The sequence below is a fragment of the Argopecten irradians genome, chromosome 7 (assembly GCF_041381155.1).
Source record: "Argopecten irradians isolate NY chromosome 7, Ai_NY, whole genome shotgun sequence".
Taxonomy (NCBI): Eukaryota; Metazoa; Mollusca; class Bivalvia; order Pectinida; family Pectinidae; genus Argopecten; species Argopecten irradians.
Window position 1 is genome coordinate 9,611,335 of NC_091140.1, and position 24,367 is coordinate 9,635,701.

General features: G+C 38.2%; 1 protein-coding gene across 2 annotated transcripts in view; it reads left to right on the forward strand.

Annotated features, from left to right (window-relative positions):
* The first annotated feature begins 4,117 nt into the window (after positions 1–4,117).
* The window catches only part of LOC138327498 (beta-1,3-galactosyltransferase 1-like), a 49,753-nt gene continuing 29,503 nt past the window's right edge, over positions 4,118–24,367 (forward strand). Inside the window, exons 1-2 of one of the 2 annotated variants that reach the window (XM_069273630.1) lie at positions 4,118–4,528; positions 18,619–23,090. In XM_069273630.1, coding sequence (XP_069129731.1) covers positions 18,868–20,103 — 1,236 coding nt within the window. In that variant the 5' untranslated portion in view covers positions 4,118–4,528; positions 18,619–18,867 and the 3' untranslated portion in view covers positions 20,104–23,090. Of the gene's footprint in view, positions 4,529–18,618; positions 23,091–24,367 lie in introns of those variants that run through there. The other variant, XM_069273629.1, reaches the window with a different exon arrangement.

The window sequence follows — 24,367 nt, forward strand, 5'->3', positions numbered from 1 at the left end:
AGATTTTGAAATGGTTTGTCGCTTCCTAAAGATTGCTGAAATATTGCAGCGTTGTTTTCCCTAACTAACCAGTCAGGTAAAGAGGAAATACTACCGAGATACATGATGCATCATTAACTATTATCGCAACTATTTTTTTCCTTTTTTTTTCCTGAATACTTTGGTTATTCGTACACTGTATATTGTTTCGTTTTTGTCTATGCATGTATTTGTGCACACCCTTTGTTCTTGCATTGTCTTTACGTGGAATGTTTGCTGAAGCAAAGTAGAACTGAGGCAACCTTACCACAAGCAGACAAATTACATCTCCATGGAGTCCCATTGTACTATTTTGAAGTACGTTTCTGTGTTAAAGTAATTATAATTTAAAAACTTAGCAGTGACAATATTCAAGAAACTACATAAAACTTAAAGATGTAAAGGCATCCGATGTAAACAAAAGGAAAAGCACACTGATCTGTAAGCTACAGAAATACATGGATACATGATAGACAGGATCACTGCGGGTTTTTTGCTGATAGCGTTAGTATAGTTCTACATGTCAGTTCAAAAACAATTTCTCCACAGATTTAACACACAATACCGACTGAAAAGGTACTTTGAATATATCTCAACAACAATAGCACAAATGAGCATGTGCAAACAAATTATAAAAGCAAATGTTGAATTTGAACCATAGCAATAAGTCCATCTATTAGAATCAAGAAAGATGACTTTCTAAACATGAAATTTAAAAAAGATCCTCAATACTCTCTGGCAAATACATGTAGCGGTATCGAAACAAATCGATTTTGGATTGATTCCGACATATGTTGTTATACATAACTGGATATACATATGAAACCCCTCCAGTACTTTCAGAGAAATAACAGAAATAAAAGACGGACAGATGACGAGCAATGGGGGGAAGGCTATTTTTATAGCTCGCCAACCATTTTGCTGATGGTGGGTTAAAAAGATCAATTCAATAAAAGTGTTTTGACGGGGTATCCATTGGAGTTGCATGAAAGCGTAAATAACGACTACATGTACAATGATGCAATATTCAGCTTTCGTAACTTTGGATGTGACCGTTACCCCTAAAGCTCTAAGTGTGACCGATATCACTTTCATAATTTCTAATTAAGTACCGTCTATGTTTCTTCACTAGCAGATATAATGAATGAAATATTTTCTTTCAACAGTCATATATTACATATTAGTAAACGGGTCGGTTTTGTGACAGCAAAATTTATTTATTTACAACTTTTAACGTTTTATTGAATAAAATATGACCGATATCCCTGCTGTCGAAAAAAATTATGTCGAGGTGTTTGCATAATCTGAGCTAGTTTGACGATATTTAATAGCTTCGTAGAATCTCTAACAATACACTGTCTTTGACGCACGATAGGTTTAGAAGATGCAATGCTTTTATTTCATAATTTCAGCCGATGTTCATCTTGAAGCGGGCGGTTTTTCATTGTTTTTGTGCGTCCGATATCACTTCCGGTTAGCCCTGCAGGTAGGGCGTTAGAATTGTACCTGCTGCCCCTATTGCATGATCATAAAAGGCGACTAAATTAAGGATCTTATCTTTTCTCTTCTTCCTAACTGACTTTATCTTTCCTAATGCCTACCTTGGCACCGCCTCACTTTTGGCCTTGAATTGAGCGTTCGCCCCTGTGAGGAAGGCTTTGGGTTCTGTCCCCTGGCCGAGACACACCAAAGTCTATAAAAGTGGTAGTTTCTACTCCTGCTTAGCGTTCAGCACACAGGGAGTGGGACGACTGGTTCGCCCGTTGTCAGTATAATGTGACCGGGTGGGGTGTGTTGCTTGGTGTCTTCGGCGGCATGCTTCAGTGATATAGCACTATAAAAAGGGCAACAGTTCCACTATACAAGAAGACACAACACGAACATACGGCAGTCTCCCAGTACACTCACCTCGCACAACATACACGCAACACACCGCATACATGGGAGGCCGTCCTTACATGACCATAGCTGTTAATAGGACGTTAATAAATCAAACAAACAAACAAACAAAAATCACTTCCGGTGACGTAGGTTGTTCCCATTGATATCGGCCACACCGCCAGGATGAATCTTAATTAGCTGCTGTTCAAGGTGTTTGTCGTAATGGGGCTTATATCGTCTTAATGACGGCACTTTGTATATATGTGTAGGACGAGATTGAAAGGAAAATTATCGCTCTTGCCGACGGTAGTAACCGTTTGTATGACGATGTACTAGAAATGTGTTTTTTTAGCCGCTAAAGGTAGGCGGGTTAGAAATTTTGAGCTGTGAGCTTTCCACCCTTCTCGTATATGGTACCATATGCAGAGTATGATTTTCATCGTTTTTTAATCAAGACCTCTAAAACGCCTTAAAGTGGTCTTAGGCACTCTGGTGGGTCCATTGATTATATAATCTGTAACTAATTCTCAGATCCTTGTGATCTCAACTGCTAAGCAAGTATTTCCCGCGAATGACCCAAAATAACACACGGATGTTAGTGTTTCCGGTGTGGAAGCATTGGCCATTTTTTGGGATGTGTTATGTTCGAACCGGACATTGTACTAAAAACGTTGGCACACCAGGATCTTTCGCCTGGGCCAGTCAGCGTCCAAAAGTGCTCTTACATCCTGGTCCTGCTCGGACAGGGAGTCTACTGTTACAGCAGCACAAAGGAAAAATACCAAATCCTCATCTAAACGGCGAGATTCCGAACGACTCAGGAATTTCAGAGGGATCAAACAGGTACAGAATTGTTTCCTCTCTATAAACTATTTGACATAGAGTCGACAGCCACTTCATTACCTGGTCTTACACATGACAATTCAAAACGCCTCACAAATAAAAACAAAAACATGTATCTGCGGTACAGATTCTACAAAGAGAACGCGATAGTTTTCAATCTGAAATCACAAATCTTTTAAAATCACTGTCTCCGATCTTCAGAACTCCAAAGACAAAATGACATTAGCATGGTAAAACAGTGCATTATCCTTGAGATTAAAAATCAGAGACCGTTAAGGAATATGTGACGAGTTAGAGCCCCGGTACTATTTCTGGTATAATATATAAATGATTTGCCAAAAGTAGTTAAAGCAATGGTGGAATTATTTGCAGACGACAGCAAAATTCTTCACAAAAATTGATCAGAGAAACCTATTATAATTAGAATCGAACAAACTGAAGGATTAGACCAAGACCTGGAAACTAAACTTCAAATTCAGCAAATATAAAGGCTTACATCTTGGCGTCATTAATTCCAACAATGTGTATATTAATGATAAAACATATTAACGTATAAGGAAAACGATATAGGGGTTATATTGGATACAACACTCCAATTCAGTAAACATATAGACAAGGCAGTGAAGCATGCAAACAAATTAACTAGTAAAGCATGTGAAGCACGTATATCATCCACAACGACTTGAGCAAATTACCATTCCATCTCTATAATGTATAGGAAAACGAGCACACTGTCGACATTAAAGAGGGCGATTTCTTTATAGAGACAACAAGATGGATCAGAGGGTACACGTTCAAAATTAAGAAACTTCAAAGCAGATCTAATAAAAGACCAAATTCCTTTAATATTATGAGTGTGACTTGAGCAATTCAATATGTTGTGTAGTAAACAGTCTATCAACCAATATAAAAAAACAATGTTCATAATATTAACTGTCTCTGCTCCAAATTTTCGGCCGCGTAGTCTTTGTCTGGGAAATGGATCGCAGTCTACTGAAGCCACTGACCACGTCAGGCTACCATCTACCTAGACAAGACCAGCTAGAAACAGTGTAGAGTCCTAGGAAGTATTTTTATCAAATCACATGTTGTAATTTTTTAACCATATTTGTAAATATTACCATAAGTTAATTATAATATACGCAGGTAACTTAATTACGTACAGTACATATAAAAAGTCTCGATCAGAGTGACTTATATAATTAACTACTCTAGATCTACCAGTGAGTGTGTTTAACGCTATTGGTCGTTCTACATGTACAATTAGACACGGTTCGGTGAATCTACTAGAGAGTGTATTTAAAGCTATTGGTCGTACCTATAATCAGACTTGGTTCGGTGATATGATTTTAAGCCAAATATTGCGGTTATCTCCTAATTAGTACCGTGGTTATATCAACCTCCACACCTGTCACACAGTCCCCTTAAATCGTCATAATGAAGGCGGGCCATAATGAATATGCATAGGATGCGTGAATAGTCCCGCCAAAACGTCACTACGTACATGTATATATCAGTACAGGTAAGGCCGACTTGTCGGAAACGGCCTATAGTGCGTTAGGTGATGGGATAGAACAGACGGTATCAGGAAAGAACGTATTGGAAGTGACCTCCCTCACACGGTCATAACTAAAACTCCGTATATGGATTAACCTTTCGTAATTACACCAGCGATTAGAACAGGATTTATCTGGATTATTTATTTTTAGTGAAAGAACATGTGATCTCTCATTAAGGCTGTTTTTATCTGAGAACAGGCGACGCCGAACCACGCTAGGATGTACAGGTAAGTTTTATGGTGTTTCTCTCATTTTATATTCATCAAAGTACATAAACTAATTACATAAGTTCAGTGAAGACAGATATTGCTTGAGGTGTTGTTTAATTTCTTCTTCTTTTTATCTTGTTTCGCAACATGACTAATTAATTGTATTATTTGATAATTTCAACGCATCCTATGCTCGTCCCTCTGACGATGAAAAAAACTGAATGGATGTAATTTTGACATATATATATATGTTTCTACAACAGTATTGTCACACCTTAGGCCTAATTTTAGAATATTTATGTGTCAAACAAATCTTGTCACTATAAAAAGAAAATCCAACAGGCCAACCGATGTGGGTATTAACCACACAGTACCTAACGTGTACGTAACCTAGACTTTAAAAGTAATTTTCGTGTGTAAATGTCCATGTAGACAAAGGGGTTAAATGTCAGGCTAATTAACAGACACACATGTTCACTATATACCCAATTATCAAGCCAATCAACGAGTCAGTCCTGACCATTCTTGGTCCCAAACACGTGCTTGGCTCTAGATCTACTTGACCCTGTAGTAGCCACTGTAAGCACACAGATAAGGCATATAGCGCCGTGTAAAGTCATGTTTGACGCGTCCCATTTTATAAACAGTCTACTATATATACTACAGACAGAGTGTGGGGGTATGTCGGTCAACTGTAGGAATGGGGTCCGTGAATCCTCTTCTCCATTGTGTCCTTTATTGATGGAGAATTTCACACAGTCGTCTGCCATGGATTGTAGGGCTGATAAATGGTCATTTTCTATGTCTCTTTTGTGAAAACAAATTTCCATTGATAGTACAGCTAGTTAATTAACTTAATAGACTTAAAAAGTCTATCCCATGCCAACTCGAATAGAATTTCTACACCTCTAAATACAAGTAAACAAACGACACGATTACAGTACAGTTCATGTTGCAAATTCAGAAAATAGAAACATTACTTGGAGACACGATTACAGTACAGTTCATGTTGCAAATTCAGAAAATAGAAACATTACTTGGACAACAGACCAGCAGAGCATTTCTACCTCTTTATCGGTCATAAGACTGCACTTCCGTGACTAAATGTCTTATTACTGTCTGGGATAGTAATTACTATACCTGCATTTACCAAATCACACACCCCAAAAAGTACAACCATGCCAGTCATGTCTTTACCAAATTACATCCCCAAAAAGTACAACCATGACAGTCATGTCTTTACCAAAATACATCCCCAAAAAGTACAACCATGCCAGTCATGTCTTTACCAAAATACATCCCCAAAAAGTACAACCATGCCAGTCATGTCTTCACCAAAATACATCCCCAAAAAAGTACAACCATGACAGTCATGTCCTTACCAAAATACATCCCCAAAAAGTACAACCATGCCAGTCATGTCTTTACCAAAATACATCCCCAAAAAGTACAACCATGCCAGTCATGTCTTTACCAAAACATCCCAAAAAGTACTACCATGCCAGTCATGTATTTACCAAAATATATCCCCAAAAAGTACAACCATGACAGTCATGTATTTACCAAAATACATCCCCAAAAAGTACTACCATGCCAGTCATGTCTTTACCAAAATACATCCCCAAAAAGTACAACCATGCCAGTCATGTCTTTACCAAAATACATCCCCAAAAAAGTACAACCATGCCAGTCATGTCTTTACCAAAATACATCCCCAAAAAGTACAACCATGCCAGTCATGTCTTTACCAAAATACATCCCCAAAAAGTACTACCATGCCAGTCATGTATTTACCAAAATACATCCCCAAAAAGTACAACCATGACAGTCATGTATTTACCAAAATACATCCCTAAAAAGTACAACCATGACAGTCATGTATTTACCAAAATACATCCCCAAAAAGTACTACCATGCCAGTCATGTCTTTACCAAAATACATCCCCAAAAAGTACTACCATGCCAGTCATGTCTTTACCAAAATACATCCCCAAAAAGTACAACCATGCCAGTCATGTCTTTACCAAAATACATCCCCAAAAAGTACTACCATGCCAGTCATGTATTTACCAAAATACATCCCCAAAAAGTACAACCATGACAGTCATGTATTTACCAAAATACATCCCTAAAAAGTACAACCATGACAGTCATGTATTTACCAAAATACATCCCCAAAAAGTACAACCATGCCAGTCATGTCTTTACCAAAATACATCCCCAAAAAGTACAACCATGCCAGTCATGTATTTACCAAAATATATCCCCAAAAAGTACAACCATGACAGTCATGTATTTACCAAAATACATCCCCAAAAAGTACAACCATGCCAGTCATGTCTTTACCAAAATACATCCCCAAAAAGTACTACCATGCCAGTCATGTATTTACCAAAATATATCCCCAAAAAGTACAACCATGATAGCCATGTCTTTACCAAAATACATCCCCAAAAAGTACAACCATGATAGCCATGTCTTCACCAAAATACATCCCCAAAAAGTACAACCATGACAGTCATGTCTTCACCAAAATACATCCCCAAAAAGTACAACCATGACTGTCATGTCTTTACCAAAATACATCCCCAAAAAGTACAACCATGATAGCCATGTCTTTACCAAAATACATCCCCAAAAAGTACAACCACGACAGCCATGTCTTTACCGAAATACATCCCCAAAAAGTAACACCATGCCAGTCATGTCTTTACCAAATTACATCCCCAAAAAGTACAACCATGATAGCCATGTCTTTACCAAATTACACCTCTAAAAAATACAATAACAACAGCCATGTCCCAAAAAGTACAACCATGCCAGTCATGTCTTCACCAAAATATATCCCCAAAAAGAACAACCATGACTGTCATGTGACGTCTTCACCAAATTACATCCCCAAAAAGTACAACCACGACAGTCATGTCTTTACCAAAATACATCCCCAAAAAGTACAACCATGCCAGTCATGTCTTTACCAAATTACATCCCCAAAAAGTACAACCATGATAGCCATGTCTTTACCAAATTACACCTCTAAAAATAAAATAACAACAGCCATGTCAAATTGCATTATTTTTTGACACACTTAGGTTGTTAATTTGATGTTTGTGCGTACCCCAGTGAAAAATACCACGCCTTTATTATGATCTGTTTTAAAAGTACTCGGTAATACCAGTGTCTGTGTGATCGTCACCGCACACTTTAACGAGTCATGTATGTATGTAAAAACGTAAATTCCTCCGTTTATTTTTGGAGCACCCGCCTATATGACGGTACAACGAAGTCAGATACACTCCACAAGGGATAACTGGGTGTCTATGGCCTCCAACAACCAACTCTACCAACAGAAACTACAATTTATATGCAAACATGTACATGCAACCATACACAGAGAACAACTAATTTAACTATTACTATATACACCCAGCCCCCGCCCCACCCCCCAAGAATGCACTGACACTTGTTGTTGTCTAATGGTAGAAGAAAACCACAAGGGAAATAACAATCAACAGGCATGTATACAAGCCAATACAGGCTTCCTTTTGATGCAGATTTCAGTTAAAGTAAAGTCACCACCAAAACTCTATTGACACCAATTCCAAGAAATTAAAAAAAATCATTATAGATCTTATTACATACATTTTGTCTGAAAGCATCCATCTAAAATGGAGGCTAGTCGAGTCGACAGTGAATTACAAACGGGTTATACTAGTCTTCTGGTACGTTCATTGACACCGAGTAAGATCGAGTATAACCAAGTATGATCCAGTAAAAGCGAGTATGATCAAGTATAATCAAGTGACCGAGTATAACCAAGTATGATTAAATATAACCAAGTATGATCCAGTAAAACCGAGTATGATCAAGTATAACCAAGTGATCGAGTATAACCAAGTATGATCCAGTAAAAGCGAGTATGATCAAGTATAATCAAGTGACCGAGTATAACCAAGTATGATTAAATATAACCAAGTATGATCCAGTAAAACCGAGTATGATCAAGTATAACCAAGTGATCGAGTATAACCAAGTATGATCCAGTAAAAGCGAGTATGATCAAGTATAATCAAGTGACCGAGTATAACCAAGTATGATTAAATATAACCAAGTATGATCCAGTAAAAGCGAGTATGATCAAGTATAATCAAGTGACCGAGTATAACCGAGTATAACCAAGTATGATTAAATATAACCAAGTATGATCCAGTAAAAGCGAGTATGATCAAGTATAATCAAGTGACCGAGTATAACCAAGTATGATTAAATATAACCAAGTATGATCCAGTAAAACCGAGTATGATCAAGTATAACCAAGTGATCGAGTATGACCGAGTATTTATTTCAGAGGTGACCAAGTATAAGCAGGGACATGTATTTATTTATATACATTTATTTAGATACATATATAACCCTATGGTTACCAATGTTAGGATTAGTCACTCTGGGGGTAGATCTCGTCCCCGGGTCCACGAAGTCACGTCAAATCTACAAGAGTTTAGCTCTCGCCCCCGGACTTGACTATCTTTCATGAAATGTGCAACTTTGTGATTATCGTATCATACTTCAAGTGTCCGTGAGTAATACACTTACACCATCTCCACCGGAATTGGGTGCAGATGTACTTACATACCGTTGCCATCCCCTAACTGGTGACAAGTCCTGCTATCACAGATAATAACAGGTTGAAGGAAGCATTGACAACCCACTTACGTCAAGTACAATAATTAAACATCTCGTGCCCCGAGATTAGGCTCTCGTACCCTAGACCAGTGATAAGGAACCTCCACGTAACGTTGATTCTCCCGACCTGTCCGGTTTCGAATGATAATGCTTCAATGTTCGGCGTCGGTATAGCATACAACTTCACAATTGTTCTGTTTACTTTGCCTTAGATGTTAAACATCGTAAATACTGTTGGATTTAAGTTGAACCCTCTCTCACGTGAAAAGTGTATTAATTTGTCTACATGGCGGTATACGGTAACATTGGTTGTCAAATTTACAATCTCTGAAGCCATCTCACATCAAACTCATCAGCATAACGCATCAAAAGCATTTGAAATATATCTCTTTTTAACATCCGACATTCCACTTAAAGTGTACACGGAATGGTTTGGTATATAAGGCTTGATAAATGCGTCTTTGGATAAAATTTAGAATGGAGAAAGTACGAGTTTCATAGCGATTACTGTATTAGAGATAATGCGACTTTTCTCTAAAACACACCTGAAGCCCCAAGCCATTGACCCCGATTCGGGACCCCTGACCTGTGACGTCACGAGGACAACGGGACCTATTCTACACGCATAAGATAGAGAGGCGATTTATGGTGTCTGCCATCTAATATAAACTATCTGTTTGTAAATATCAATTTTGAAGACACAAATACATGTGTTCATGTCCGATACCTATTTAATATTATCCTTAATCACAGACAGGGATTTATGCCATGCATACATGTATATTGATGTACCTGTCTTAGATAAATGAACATCTCTACGCAATTACTGCATAATTTTACACAATAAAATGTTCATAATAATCCACGTACGTTGTATATCTGCGGTGGTTGGAACCACATATATGTGAATATAATATTAAATCAAGGATTCTTGATTATGTTATCCAAAGCCCGACTCGGGTCTTTGAATGTCTACTGGTCAAACCCGCTTAACAGATTTCTGACTTTTTTTTATAAAACCTGCCCATACGATTAAGTTATGATTCCAAACAGAATTTTTTGCATATATGTTAATGCATCTACATCTGAAATCGATCTATTTGTTTTTTGACGAAATATATTCAGCTTACATATAATACAGTACACTCGACGACTTGTTGATATTTCGCTCCAGTTCGTTCATTAGTGTCTTTAATTGAAAAATAAATCATGCACGGGTCAGACGAAAACAATGAGACTGAAGATGTCTATTTGACAAGTCTAATCCAAGAAGCAAATATCAAAACAGAACAAAAACAGAACTGTCATTCCGAATAGCCAATGTCGTGCTGCGTTAATCTCTATACCTGTATACTGCAGTAACTAAACCGCGTGGTCAACCGAGACTAATGAGGGGGCTAACCAGATTACGTAAGAAAGGTGTTTAGTGACCTGACACGCTTTGTTGATTAGCTCGCGTCAGGTGTCAAAAGTAAGATCACAGGTAAGTTAGCGATGGACCATAATGTAATTGTTGTATAATGTAATATTTGTTTACACTTAAAAATCCCTGGTTTACAGTAAAATATACCGTTCTAACATAACATATAACAAGTGTATCAATTACTAGATGTACAGTATATATTCCAGAAAGACTCATTATACATTTGTCTTGTTTATATGTTCTGGTTATACGTAAATGTATTTTTATAACAAAAACTACAAAATTATCTACAAATGGCATGTCGAGAAAGAACAATGCAAATATAATGCTCAATATCAGAATTTTGATATTTCTGATAGTAGATTTCGGATATCCATTTTTTACTCCCCTCTTAATTTATGTCTATGATATCTATGTGTATTGAACTATGAAATACATTTAAAACATTTTCTTTTCGTTATGTTGGTTCTTGAAATCAGAAACATACATACATATATATTTCTGTTGAAATCCATAGGCCTAGAGAGAATTTTTATTTATACAGAAACATATTCAAATGAATAATTATATAACCATCATTTTTCTAATTCGTCCCTTTTTAGATCACATTATGAAAATGGAATATTCCCGAGGTTTGATAATTTAGAAAGTTGTTAAAACAGAGATAAGATCTCTACATATGTATTTAGCCTGATTTCAGTTGTAATATTTCCTATTATATATATAATTAAATCGTCAACATAACTGTATACTGTATATATATTTGTAAAATTCTCGTAACCCCATTTCAGGAATACATATATGTCCCCCTTTTTGCTATAACCCCACTACCAAACACCTCACTGCCGTTGTCCTCGTGACGTCACATCCGGTTATTCCTCAAATCAGCGTGAGCGGCCGATTCCCTGATTAGCAGTCGATATACAGGTAAAAATTGAGCACTTCGGAGGGCTGTATCTCGATACTGAAGCGGCCGATTTTGATGCGGTTTTCAACATTCTTGTCAGGAGATCAAACAGAATAACATATCTAAATATTATCTTCCGTTCCGGGTACACTTTAAAACCTGGGTTGGGTCGAGATGATTAGACATGGTCTCCATCTCCCTTCTCTCCCAGGGTGTACTGCTGAGTCAGGTGATTAGACAGGGTCTCCATCTCCCTATCTCTCCCAGGGTGTACTGCTGAGTCAGGTGATTAGACAGGGTCTCCATCTCCCTATCTCTCCCAGGGTGTACTGCTGAGTCAAGTGATTAGACAGGGTCTTCATCTCCCTATCTCTCCTGGGGTGTACTGCTGAGTCAGGTGATTAGACAGGGTCTCAATCTCCCTACCTCTCCCAGGGTGTACTGCTGGGCCAGGTGATTAGACAGGGTCTCCATCTCCCTATCTCTCCCAGGGTGTACTGCTGAGTCAGGTGATTAGACAGGGTCTCCATCTCCCTATCTCTCCCAGGGTGTACTGCTGAGTCAGGTGATTAGACAGGGTCTCCATCTCCCTATCTCTCCCAGGGTGTACTGCTGAGTCAGGTGATTAGACAGGGTCTCAGTCTCCCTACCTCTCCCAGGGTGTACTGCTGGGCCAGGTGATTAGACAGGGTCTCCATCTCCCTATCTCTCCCAGGGTGTACTGCTGAGTCAGGTGATTAGACAGGGTCTCCATCTCCCTATCTCTCCCAGGGTGTACTGCTGAGTCAGGTGATTAGACAGGGTCTCCATCTCCCTATCTCTCCCAGGGTGTACTGCTGGGTCAGGTGATTAGACAGGGTCTCCGTCTCCCTATCTCTCCTAGGGTGTACTGCTGAGTCAGGTAATTAGACAGGGTCTCAATCTCCCTACCTCTCCCAGGGTGTACTGCTGGGCCAGGTGATTAGACAGGGTCTCTATCTCCCTATCTCTCCCAGGGTGTACTGCTGAGTCAGGTGATTAGACAGGGTCTCCATCTCCCTATCTCTCCCAGGGTGTACTGCTGAGTCAGGTGATTAGACAGGGTCTCCATCTCCCTATCTCTCCCAGGGTGTACTGCTGAGTCAGGTGATTAGACAGGGTCTCAGTCTCCCTACCTCTCCCAGGGTGTACTGCTGGGCCAGGTGATTAGACAGGGTCTCCATCTCCCTATCTCTCCCAGGGTGTACTGCTGAGCCAGGTGATTAGACAGGGTCTCCATTTCCCTATCTCTCCCAGGGTGTACTGCTGAGTCAGGTGATTAGACAGGGTCTCCATCTCCCTATCTCTCCCAGGGTGTACTGCTGAGTCAGGTGATTAGACAGGGTCTCCATCTTCCTATCTCTCCCAGGGTGTACTGCTGAGTCAGGTGATTAGACAGGGTCTCCATCTCCCTATCTCTCCCAGGGTGTACTGCTGAGCCAGGTGATTAGACAGGGTCTCCATCTCCCTATCTCTCCCAGGGTGTACTGCTGAGTCAGGTGATTAGACAGGGTCTCAATCTCCCTATCTCTCCCAGGGTGTACTGCTGAGTCAGGTGATTAGACAGGGTCTCAATCTCCCAATCTCTCCCAGGGTGTACTGCTGAGTAAGGTGATAAGACAGGGTCTCCATCTCCCTATCTCTCCCAGGGTGTACTGCTGAGTCAGGTGATTAGACAGGGTCTCCATTTCCCTATCTCTCCCAGGGTGTACTGCTGAGCCAGGTGATTAGACAGGGTCTCCATCTCCCTATCTCTCCCAGGGTGTACTGCTGTCCCCACATTTCAAAAATTGGGGGACAGCATTTGGACTCTGGGAGAGATTGCTCAATAGCCACGTTATAGCTAGTTATCTCGGTTATCAACGAGATACAACAATGGTCATCATTGTACCAAAGAAATGTAACGATTGCTGATCTAAACTGACGTGTGTTATGTGTATTCTCGTTGTGCCAGGGGTTATTATCAATGACGTTATATTTACCCCATGGACTATGTTAGGGTTAGTTTTTTTAATTACACGTATACATGTTTGATATGAATGGCGTCATTCCCTCTCTATATCCTCAGACACTATGAGGATATAGAGGGCCTGAAATTAAACCAATTGAATTATTAAAACCCAATAATGGCGCAATGTATTCACTAGTAAACCAAAAAGTCGTTCGAAACATAATAAAGAACATAATAAAAAGTCAAAATTTCTATTTAATAAGGCAACAGAGTCGACACATGTAATTTGATTCTTTGATGTACACCAAAAATGTATAAGGGTACACCGCGGTTGACTACAGGGTGTCACTCTGTGAACATCTTCAGCTGAAGCTTCTACAGGCCTGTAATTGGTAAGGTTTTTATTCTCCAATTGAATTATTAAAACCCAATAATGGCGCAATGTATTCACTAGTAAACCAAAAAGTCGTTCGAAACATAATAAAGAACATAATAAAAAGTCAAAATTTCTATTTAATAAGGCAACAGAGTCGACACATGTAATTTGATTCTTTGATGTACACCAAAAATGTATAAGGGTACACCGCGGTTGACTACAGGGTGTGGTAAGGTAAGGTTTTTATTCTCCTGAACTGCCTCCATTTCTCCTATGAGATAGTCCAGGGGTTGATAATGTCAGATAATAACCCCCGGAGTATCGAGGATGGTGTTATGTGACACGGGTTATATGTCGATCTTGTCGATGGTTTTATACCGGAGAGTCCATTATTGCTTTTGAAACATTCCCCTCCAAATTCACAATTGACACAAAAATCAAACTGACTGAGTAGCTGATGTCTTAGGCCTTGGGAAACGAACATTTAAACAGAACGAAACTAAAGAATCTCCTGTCGTCATGTCAAGTTCACGTGTCACGGGTCGCTGTGTCTGGTACAAAAAACCAAGTCATCACTGACTCGGTAGTAACAATGCACATATCAAGACTGTAATTGGATTCAGTTTAAAAACCACCATTTTAATGTCATAGAAATATAAAAAATGAGGAACGTTATTGAGGTGTCGCACAGACTTAAAGGCTCCACACAACAAAAAAGGAACGGGTCCTATTCCGTTACAATGGTTCTTCAGGTACAATGGATTCAGGTGTTTAGATTATTTCCGGATGATGGCAGGTTCTAATGACCTAACCAACATTTCTCTGCTAAGGTAACATAATTGGAACATACTGTCAGTTATAACAAATGGTGTAGGGATTTATTTATAAAACTGAACAATCTGATATGCTATAGACGTATTTACCTGAGTGGCATTTTGAATTTTCTGTTGTGTTCATTACAAATCTTCAGTCCTGATGGAAGGATTGTAAAATTGTTTATGGATTATATGTAAAGGTTATTGTATGACTTTCGAGTATTAACGGATTTATTAACCTTCTTAACCAAAGTCTCCCACTCTCCCATTGTTCTCTGATTGATTTACATGTACCTATTTTTACCTATACCTATCGGGCTTGTGAGTACTTTTCGGTACTCGGGGTTTTCTTTGCTCAATCGTAAGCAGAGGACGATATGATTATCTGTCGAGAAGTTTTAAAAGCTACACTACTGCAGCTATACAGAATAGCGACAGAAGCCAAGAATACCGACTTTAAGTACATTACATATCGCCGCATTCATAACAAGGTACCTGATAATTTAATATGATAACGATGGAAACTTTCTGATGGTGTTGTCTGGTTTCGTTTAAGTACCCGGATGTCGTATACCAGTTTCTACTACATTAAAGTGACATGTTGATGGACGTTTTATTCATTAATATCATACTCGAGAGTTCTACAGGACCACTTCCATTGTTAAGTATGAAATCTGAAATATCATTAACTATAGATAATTAGTATTATATAACTAGTTTAACATTTAGTGTTCATTTTAAAAGCAATAAATAAAGTGGAGAGCAAATTCAGTGTACATTTTAAAAGCATTAAAAGTCTCCATTGAGCACGGTAAAACTATTAAAATACCAAGTGTTGTGTCGCTTTCCCGATTGACATAATATGGCCTTCAGTACATTATATTTCGCAAAACAAATTAAAGATGCTCCACCGCCGACAGTGTATAAATAAAATTCATTATTTGAACAATAATTGGAGATTAATCATGTATATATATGCCTTACTAATACAAAAAATAATATAATTTATTTATTTCGCCTTTGGGTATGCGCAATCAGTAATAATTATTTTCATATTTTTAACTTCAAGTAAAATAAAAAGTTCAAACTTTTCCATGGTGGTAAATGTGTAAAGTAAGAAACTTTTGCAACTGAAGAAAAATACTAAATCGTGTGCTCCTGTTTTTGATTGTGATAAAATACTTTTGTCAGCGGTGGAGCATCTTTAAGTTTGATAACAAAGTTACACACTAGACTTGAAAAACCTTCAAAAATGTATTGTCACTTGATTCAAAAAAAGCTTTTGCAAATTTTGGCGAAACGAAGGTTTGGAATCAAGTGGTAACTACATCTCTATACCATGGCAAACATCGTACTTTATATTGGTACAAGTTATTGCTAATGATTTCCCAAACTAACATTATCCGAAAGTGATATCAATCTCTTATTAGATATCACGTTACCATGACGAAAAAATCTGACTGTGGAAGGAGGCCGGAGTATCCAGGAAAAACACCATGAGATGGAATATGACCTAGTACCATTGCTATCATCCAACCCTTCTTTATGGAGAGAGGACTTGTCTATCTGTTGCAAATATTACCCTGTCCCCGCGGATAATTAATATTCTAAAAACATGCATTGAGACACTCAACAGATGACATTTAGTATTTTCATAAGTTAATTAAAACAGTAGTTCTGAAAGTGTCAAAACAAATTATTTTTGTCGACTGGTAAATGGACGACAAGATGTTGCAGCTGTCGTTATTAGCGCATGCGCACCAACTACTTGAAAGTAATTATACGTGCCTCGGGCCACTTATATAAAGCATATTAGAATGTCACAGGAAGTAAATATGTCATCAGACTAGCGGGCTCATTGTGTCAGGCCCTCCATCATAACACCATATTGTCACATGACAGTGTAGAGGCTTTGTTGTCAATACACGTAGATATGTAACAAAAATCGTGAGACGACCTATATATACTATGGTGACTTGAGGAATGCATTGTCCTATTTATAGACTGTAGGTACATGTAATTTATTCATGCCTATCCAGAAAGGTTGTTTGCCTACACCAGACCGTCACGATGTATCTTCATGTTTCTGAATAGGCATGTATCTGATTTGAGACTCTCGAGAACCGTAAGCTTTATCGGGTGTTAGTTTGGTGTAACAAATTAAAAGTTATGTCCTTGGTGTTACACTATCTGTCAATGTTAATTTCAGTATAACAAATTAAAAATTATGTCCTTGGTGATGCACTATCTGTCAATGTTAATTACAGTTTGGTGTATCAAACTTCTGTAATGAATGTCCTTGATACACGCAGGCCGTTTAGTGTATCAAACTTCTGAAATGACTTGTCCTTTGATCGTAATGTTAAATACACTTCGATCTATCAGACTTCTGAAATTATATGTCCTTGTTGGTTCACGCGAACAGCTGCGTAAAAGGCCGCATGTCATATCGGCATAAACTTTTGGAATTAGTGATTGAAATTCAGGATTGGGTTGTCCATTTGTGAAATAATATGTCTTTGGTGTTACATGTATCCGTCGATGTTAAGTATACATTTGTTTGTGTTGAATCAAATTGTTGAGATGGCAATTCCATGTTGTTACATATATCTAGCCATGTTTGGTTATTTCATGAATCAAATTTGAGATAATACTTCCATGATGTTACATTTATCTAGCCATGTTTGATAATATCATTTATCAAATTTGAGGTAATACTTTTATGATGTTACATGAATCTATAGGTGTTTTTGATTATTTCATGAATCAAATTTGAGATGATACTTCCATGACGTTACATGTATCTAGCCATGCTAAGGTCATGAATTAAATGTTTTCAGTTATTTATGACCGTTTGATGTGTCGAGTAAGTGACAAATCACCTTACACACAACCTTCGTTAATTATGCATAGAATTTATGCAAACTTTCACTCGTGTATATATTATGATTATACCAAGTTATTTTGAAAGCACATAGATTGTACATTGTCTCTATACGGGCTAGATAGTTTTGAGATCGTGTAAATTTAGTGCTAACCTTGAATAAAAGGACAAACCAATGGTATCCAGATCTCTATGTGATGCGACTTAACGCTAAAGACAAATCTCTTATGGAATTTGACATCTGATCTCGACACTACAGGGGTTGACATCACTGTCGTAACACCTGGGGTATCGAGGATTTGACACCACAGGGGTTACCATCACTGTCGTAACACCAGGGGTATCGAGGATTTGAGCTTCCTGTATGTGTTTATAGATATATAGGGACCAATCAAGGTTGTTTTAAGGCATATCTCTGTTTCAAGAAAGACAAATCTATTATTTGATGAAATTCCTTGTTTAAGAGAGACAAATCTCTTATTGGATGAGATTCTGGTAAGAAAATTCTCCTGTGTTGGTGTATTAAGACAAATATCCTGTGTTGGTGTATTAAGACAGATCTCATGTGTTGGTGTATTAAGACAAATATCCTGTGTTGGTGTATTTAGACAAATATCCTGTGTTGGTGTATTAAGACAAATCTCCTGATTTGGTGTATTAAGACAAATCTCCTGTGTTGGTGTATTAAGACAAAATTCCTGTGTCGGTAAATTAAGACAAATATCCTGTGTTGGTGTATTTAGACAGATCTCATGTGTTGCTGTATTAATAAAAATCTCCTGTGTTGGTGTATTAAGACAGATCTCATGTGTTGGTGTATTAACAAAATCTCTTGTGTTGGTGTATTAAGACAAATCTCTTGTGTTGGTGTATTAAGACAGATCTTATGTGTTGGTGTATTAAGACAGATCTCCTGCGTTGGTGCATTAAGACAGATCTCCTATGTTGGTGTATTTAGACAAATCTCCTGTTGTTGGTTATTAAGGTAGATCTCCTGTGTTGCTGTATTTAGACAGATAATGTTAAGACGCTCTACCTTCCGATGTTACAGGTTCTTCCCGGTCAAGCTTCCGCTGGCTAGCTGGCTGTGACGTGGGACAGACCTGTGACGGGAGGAGGACGAGACAACGCGATCACGTGATTACCACACAGTTCGATCACGTGATGACCAGACTATTCGATCACATGACTTGCCACATGCGGTTATATTTACCACGATTTGGCATACCCCAGTAAGCCTGTGACGCCAATACGTTACGCAGAACAAGTAACGTTTGCGTGAAGAGACAATTTAATTAATATGGGGTTCCCCAAGCGAAGCATTCTGAAGTTTTGCGAAAATGTGTTTGCAACTTTTGTTATTTTGGCATGTATCTTTACTTTGATGACATCATTGTCGTCATCGAAACTTTACAAACGAATAAAAACGTCCTCTTCTAGGAGTAAACAAGGAGTGTTAAGGGAAGCGAAGAACAGTTTCCGAATGGCAATGGACAGTCATGATCAGGATGATAAGAACACCTTCACAACACCAATGATTCCGAGCAAGATCGCAGCCCGCCCGCACCCGTATATTGACCCATATCAACAGTGGTTCCGGGATCGCAACGTGGTTAAATATAGCGTTAGAGACAAACATCCGGTATTACCGGAAGCGGAAGTTATTAATAACAAAGATGTGTGTAAAAACGACCCTGTAGATATTCTGATATATTTTCAAAGTCGATGGGATCATTTTGAACGTCGTTCCGTTTTACGAGAGACGTGGGCAAGTTCTAAGACATTTAAAGACATCCGCATTCGGGCTATATTTGTGTTGGGTAGGTCTGCCGTACCGACCGACCAGCTCAAAATAAACAACGAAAATCTCCTCTATCATGATATCTTACAGGGAGACTTTATTGACAGTATTGCTAACCTCACAATGAAAAGTATTCTAGCTTTGAAGTGGATAAATGAAAACTGTATACAGGCTAAGTATGTTCTTAAGGCCGATGACGATATGTTTGTCAACGTTTTCGCTTTAGTTGAATATCTGATCTCGCAGATTTATGAGAAGGATAAAGTAGTGATGTGCCATGCGAAGGAGAACGATACGAGTCCTATAGAACGCAATAAGAACAGTAAGTGGTATGTTCCTCCTAATGTGTTCCAGGGGAGGAAGCGATTCCCGCGGTTCTGTAGCGGATACACCGCCATATTCACTTCTGATCTCGTCCCCATCTTATACAAGGCGTCATTTTCAAATCCATACTTTTCTGTGGACGATGCCTATCTTTTCGGTTTACTAATGGAAAAGATAAAGGATGTGATATTTTTTGACATCCAAGACAACATGACATTGAATCAGAAGTCAGCCCTGGAAGAATACACAGGTGACGGAGCCATAGAGCATGTGGCGTGTAACGCATGGGAGAGTGGCGCCCTGGAGAAGTTCTGGCGCGCGACCCTCTCCAAACTTACCAAGTGGGCCAAAAGTCACGCCAACGTGGCCATTGTACAACAAACCAGAAATGACATGATGGGACGGCGATAAGTCACAACTTATTATCTCCTGTAATCAACTGTCCATCAGCCAGTACATGAGCTGTAGTGTTAAAGTTATATGTGCCATAATTTTCGGTATATCGGTATATTTATATCTAGTGTGCAGTGAATTGTGACGACCAGACTACAGTATGGAGTTGTGGTCAACAATTTCATTTCACATAACTACAGTATCATTATTATTGTTTAGTGATTTCTGCAGGTATTTTTTCCATCTTAATATACATGAAAAGGCATGAAAAGTAATAATTTTACATTGTATAATTTCTGTGTTGTAACTAATATTTGTAAGGCATCATACACAATTGCCTGTCCATTTGAATGATTTTCATAGCTTTATTCATCATACCTGATGATTTTCAATAGATTAATGAAACAAAATATGTTAAATATACGCCCAGTTACGGCACATATAACTTGTTCTTCTCTTTTTCAAATCTGTGATTAGGGACTGACGACGCCGTCACGAAAACAGGCGGGCTGGACATAAACTATTGCTAAAATTGTGATTATTAACAGTTTTAGTTTAATTTCACATAAACGATAAACATGTGCCATTAATGAGTTGATATCAGAAAAAAGTAGAACGTACTTCATTGTTTAATTAATAATCGTTACAACGGTACCTAAAGCTATAATATTAGACTTTGCGTTACGTCAGGATATATTTGTTCGTGTTAAACCTAAACGTGGTTCAGTTGTTTTTTTGTATTGGTGCTGATGAATGTAGTGCAAACTTTATTTTAAAATCATGATGTTAAGAATGTTTATTAAACACGTGCGACATTGCACCAGATGTTTGATTTGGGAAATATCCACAGGCTTCTGATCTCTAGGCTTTTTAGCTGTGCGCCTATATAGCTTATCGCCACACAATAATTGTTTGTTTTCTGTAAGAAACTGTATGTGACCGTTCGATGTTGATTTTCAAAGCAAACACTTGTCTATGCCAGTTTTACTGGTAACGGCGAATATGAAGCGCTATTGATGTGTTACTTGCTTACGACTTAGAACAACAATGGTGATATTTGCATGTATCTCGTGAATACGATGGATGTTGACTTTTGTGATTGGGTTGACAAACAACAGTTCCGGATATCTAGGGAATGATAATGGTATGTTCGTGTCCGGTATAGGGTCTGAAGATTACCTCCCATGTCCAGTCGTGGCCGCAAAGGGGAGGCTACTTCCTGTCCAAGTTTGTAGAAGTAATCGTAACCGGAAGTTCTTTCCGGTGTAAGGGTGTTGGCAGTACGGCGCGGCTACTTCCTGTGTACGTTTAGGAAAGTTTATTTGCGGTGTTTGAGTGTGGGCAGTAAGTGTCGACTACTTCCTGTGTACGTTTTGGAAAGGTTATTTCCGGTGTTAGGGTGTGGGCAGTAGGTGGGGCTACTTCCTGTGTAAGTTTACGAAAGGTTATTTCCGGTGTTAGGGTGTGGGCAGTACGGGGGAGGGGGCTACTTCCTGTGTAAGTTTACAAAAGGTTATTTCCGGTGTTAGGGTGTGGACAATAAGGGGAGGCTTCTTCTTATATACGTTTGTAGAGGTCAAACAAAATTACTTCCGGTGTAAGGCTAGTGTGAACAGTGAGGGGAGGTTACTTCCGCTGTTTGGGAAGGCTACTTCTCCAGTATAGAATTGCAGAGAGTTAGGAAATATCACTTCCGGTGTGTTAGTATTAGGAAGTCACTGAAGATCACTTCCGGTATATTAAGTGTGTATGGAAGTATATAGATAGTTCTTGATGTACCGTTGTGGGTCTGAAACGAACGATGACTTTTGGTGTTTGGATACAGAGAGTATCAAAATGACAACTTCGATTACGAAAATAGTAATTAAGGAATCAATAACTATTGTCCTTAAAGTGAATGATGAATGTGTGGGAACAATGGGTTAGTTTTTTCTTGTTGATATTTAGCTTGAACATCAAGGAACAAAGATTACCAAGCTGCTGATATTAATGCCAGATTTTAGCCTATGATCTCCTTTTTATAAATGTGATTAGAATACAACAGAAAAGTCAGTATGTTACTATTTAAGTATTTTAACGTGGCATCCAAATATTTCGAAATGCTCTAGTCTGTCTTATCCATTTTATGTCAGATTTCATTTACTGATATTCGAGAATTTGCATACCGAATGATGTTAATGTTTTTAATGACATTGTACGTTGAAGACACACTACCTTCCCGAAACGGTTTTTGATTTTTTGAAATGGGAATGTAAAACAAGATCGATAATTTTTTAGGGTCGTAAAATTATAAGATAACTTACCGTTAATACTAAACTCATCATCATCTTTCGGAAAAATACAATGAAAATAAATCAAATGTTAATTTTCATTATGCGAATCGTGTTATGTTCCCGCCTTCGTCCTAAATACCGTGCGGTAGTTGACTATTAATGCGCCAGACGGTAAAACAGCGAAATTATTTTGTTACCTCATCTTAGGCCATCGATATGTAATTTATGTTATTTATCTTTATAGAAACTTTTAAATTTTGCTCCGGAAAGGTATAAGGCCTTTTAGGTACTGATATATAGAGCCCGATTATTTAAAAAAAAATCATGGATTAAAAAACATATGTCGGCTTTTATCTACCGTAGAGTTCGAATCCTTTAAGTAACCTTTGAATTTTTACTCCAGGAAGGTAGTGGCCTATAAGAGTTCTTAACCAACTACTAATATTTAAAATGTAATATCCCATGTTCTCTACACATCGTAAAATTGATATTAAACTAAAGATAACGTTTTTCATGACGTGTTTTGTGAATTAATCATTTTGAAAAACATGTGACTCACAACTGTGATTTTAATATCATTATAGGTAACTGATTACATAGTTTAAAGCACGTATATTTTGTTGTAAGAGCATAATGAGGGCAAAAAGTTCAGAGTTTGAAGTCACCAGTGGCTTTAAAAGATTCAACTTCTTTCAGATTCTTTGAACCCAATAAAACAAAAACAAACAATGATTTTACTTCGTCTTTTAATTGTCTGACAGTGGATAAAAATTAAGTTCTGGTTATATCGGTATCAATCTATTCTATAGTTATCTATGTTTGTAATATTCCACCTAGAACCTCTATATCCCCAATAGGGGACCTTGTAAGGGTAACTGCAGTTACCTATAGGATGCGGATAACACTACATGAGTGTTGTGTAAATAAAATCAACAAAAGGTATGGTGATTCTAATTTACACACGAGTGTATTTTCCCTCCAGAAATATATACATAATTTAAAATATGTATAAAAATATGCATGATCAATTTATCGTAGTGTTACACCGAGTATGAATACCTTACGTCTGACGTAGAGGACGTTTATAAATTATAGGCCAGGTAATGTAAAGTGACTTCTCCTGTCGCTATACCTGTGGCAAGTACCCTTTGTGTCAATTTCAAAGATGTTTTAACCTATAACACTGAGCAATCTATTCATACGGTTAAATGGGTGTGTACTTTTATCACGTTTAAAATTCAATCCTGAATTCTTTTTAATTTTTCGCGGAACCTTTAGAAAACCTGTTAGATATGACTCGTCGGTTAGTTGGTTTGACTGTAGATTAGCCATGGGTATGTCAACAATTTTTTGGCTTCTCATATCTCTTTGGTAAAAATTTCCTTGTCATGCTCCGCGTTTCCTCCTGTGATGAAGGTTTCGAGTTATATCCCCTGTGCTGAAGGTTTCGAGTTATGTCCCCTGTGATGAAGTTTCCGAGATATGTCTTCTGTGATGAAGGTTTCGAGTTTATGTCCTCTGTGATGAAGGTTCCGAGTTATGTCCCTTGTGATGAAGGTTTGGAGTTATGTCCCCTGTGATGAAGGTTCCGAGTTATGTCCCATGTGATGAATGTTTCGAGTTATGTCCCCTGTGATGAAGGTTTGAGTTATGTCCCCTGTGATGAAGGTTCCGAGTTATGTCACCCGTGATGAAGGTTCCGAGTTATGTCTTATGTTATGAATGTTTCGAGTTATGTCCCCTGTGATGAAGGTTTGAGTTATGTCCCCTGTGATGAAGTTTTCGAGTTATGTCTCCTGTGATGAAGGTTCCGAGTTATGTCCCTTGTGATGAAGGTTCCGAGTTATGTCCCATGTGATGAAGGTTCCGAGTTATGTCCCTTGTGATGAAGGTTCCGAGTTATGTCCCATGTGATGAAGGTTCCGAGTTATGTCCCCTGTGATGAAGGTTCCGAGTTATGTCTTATGTTATGAAGGTTTCGAGTTATGTCTCCTGTGATGAAGGTTCCG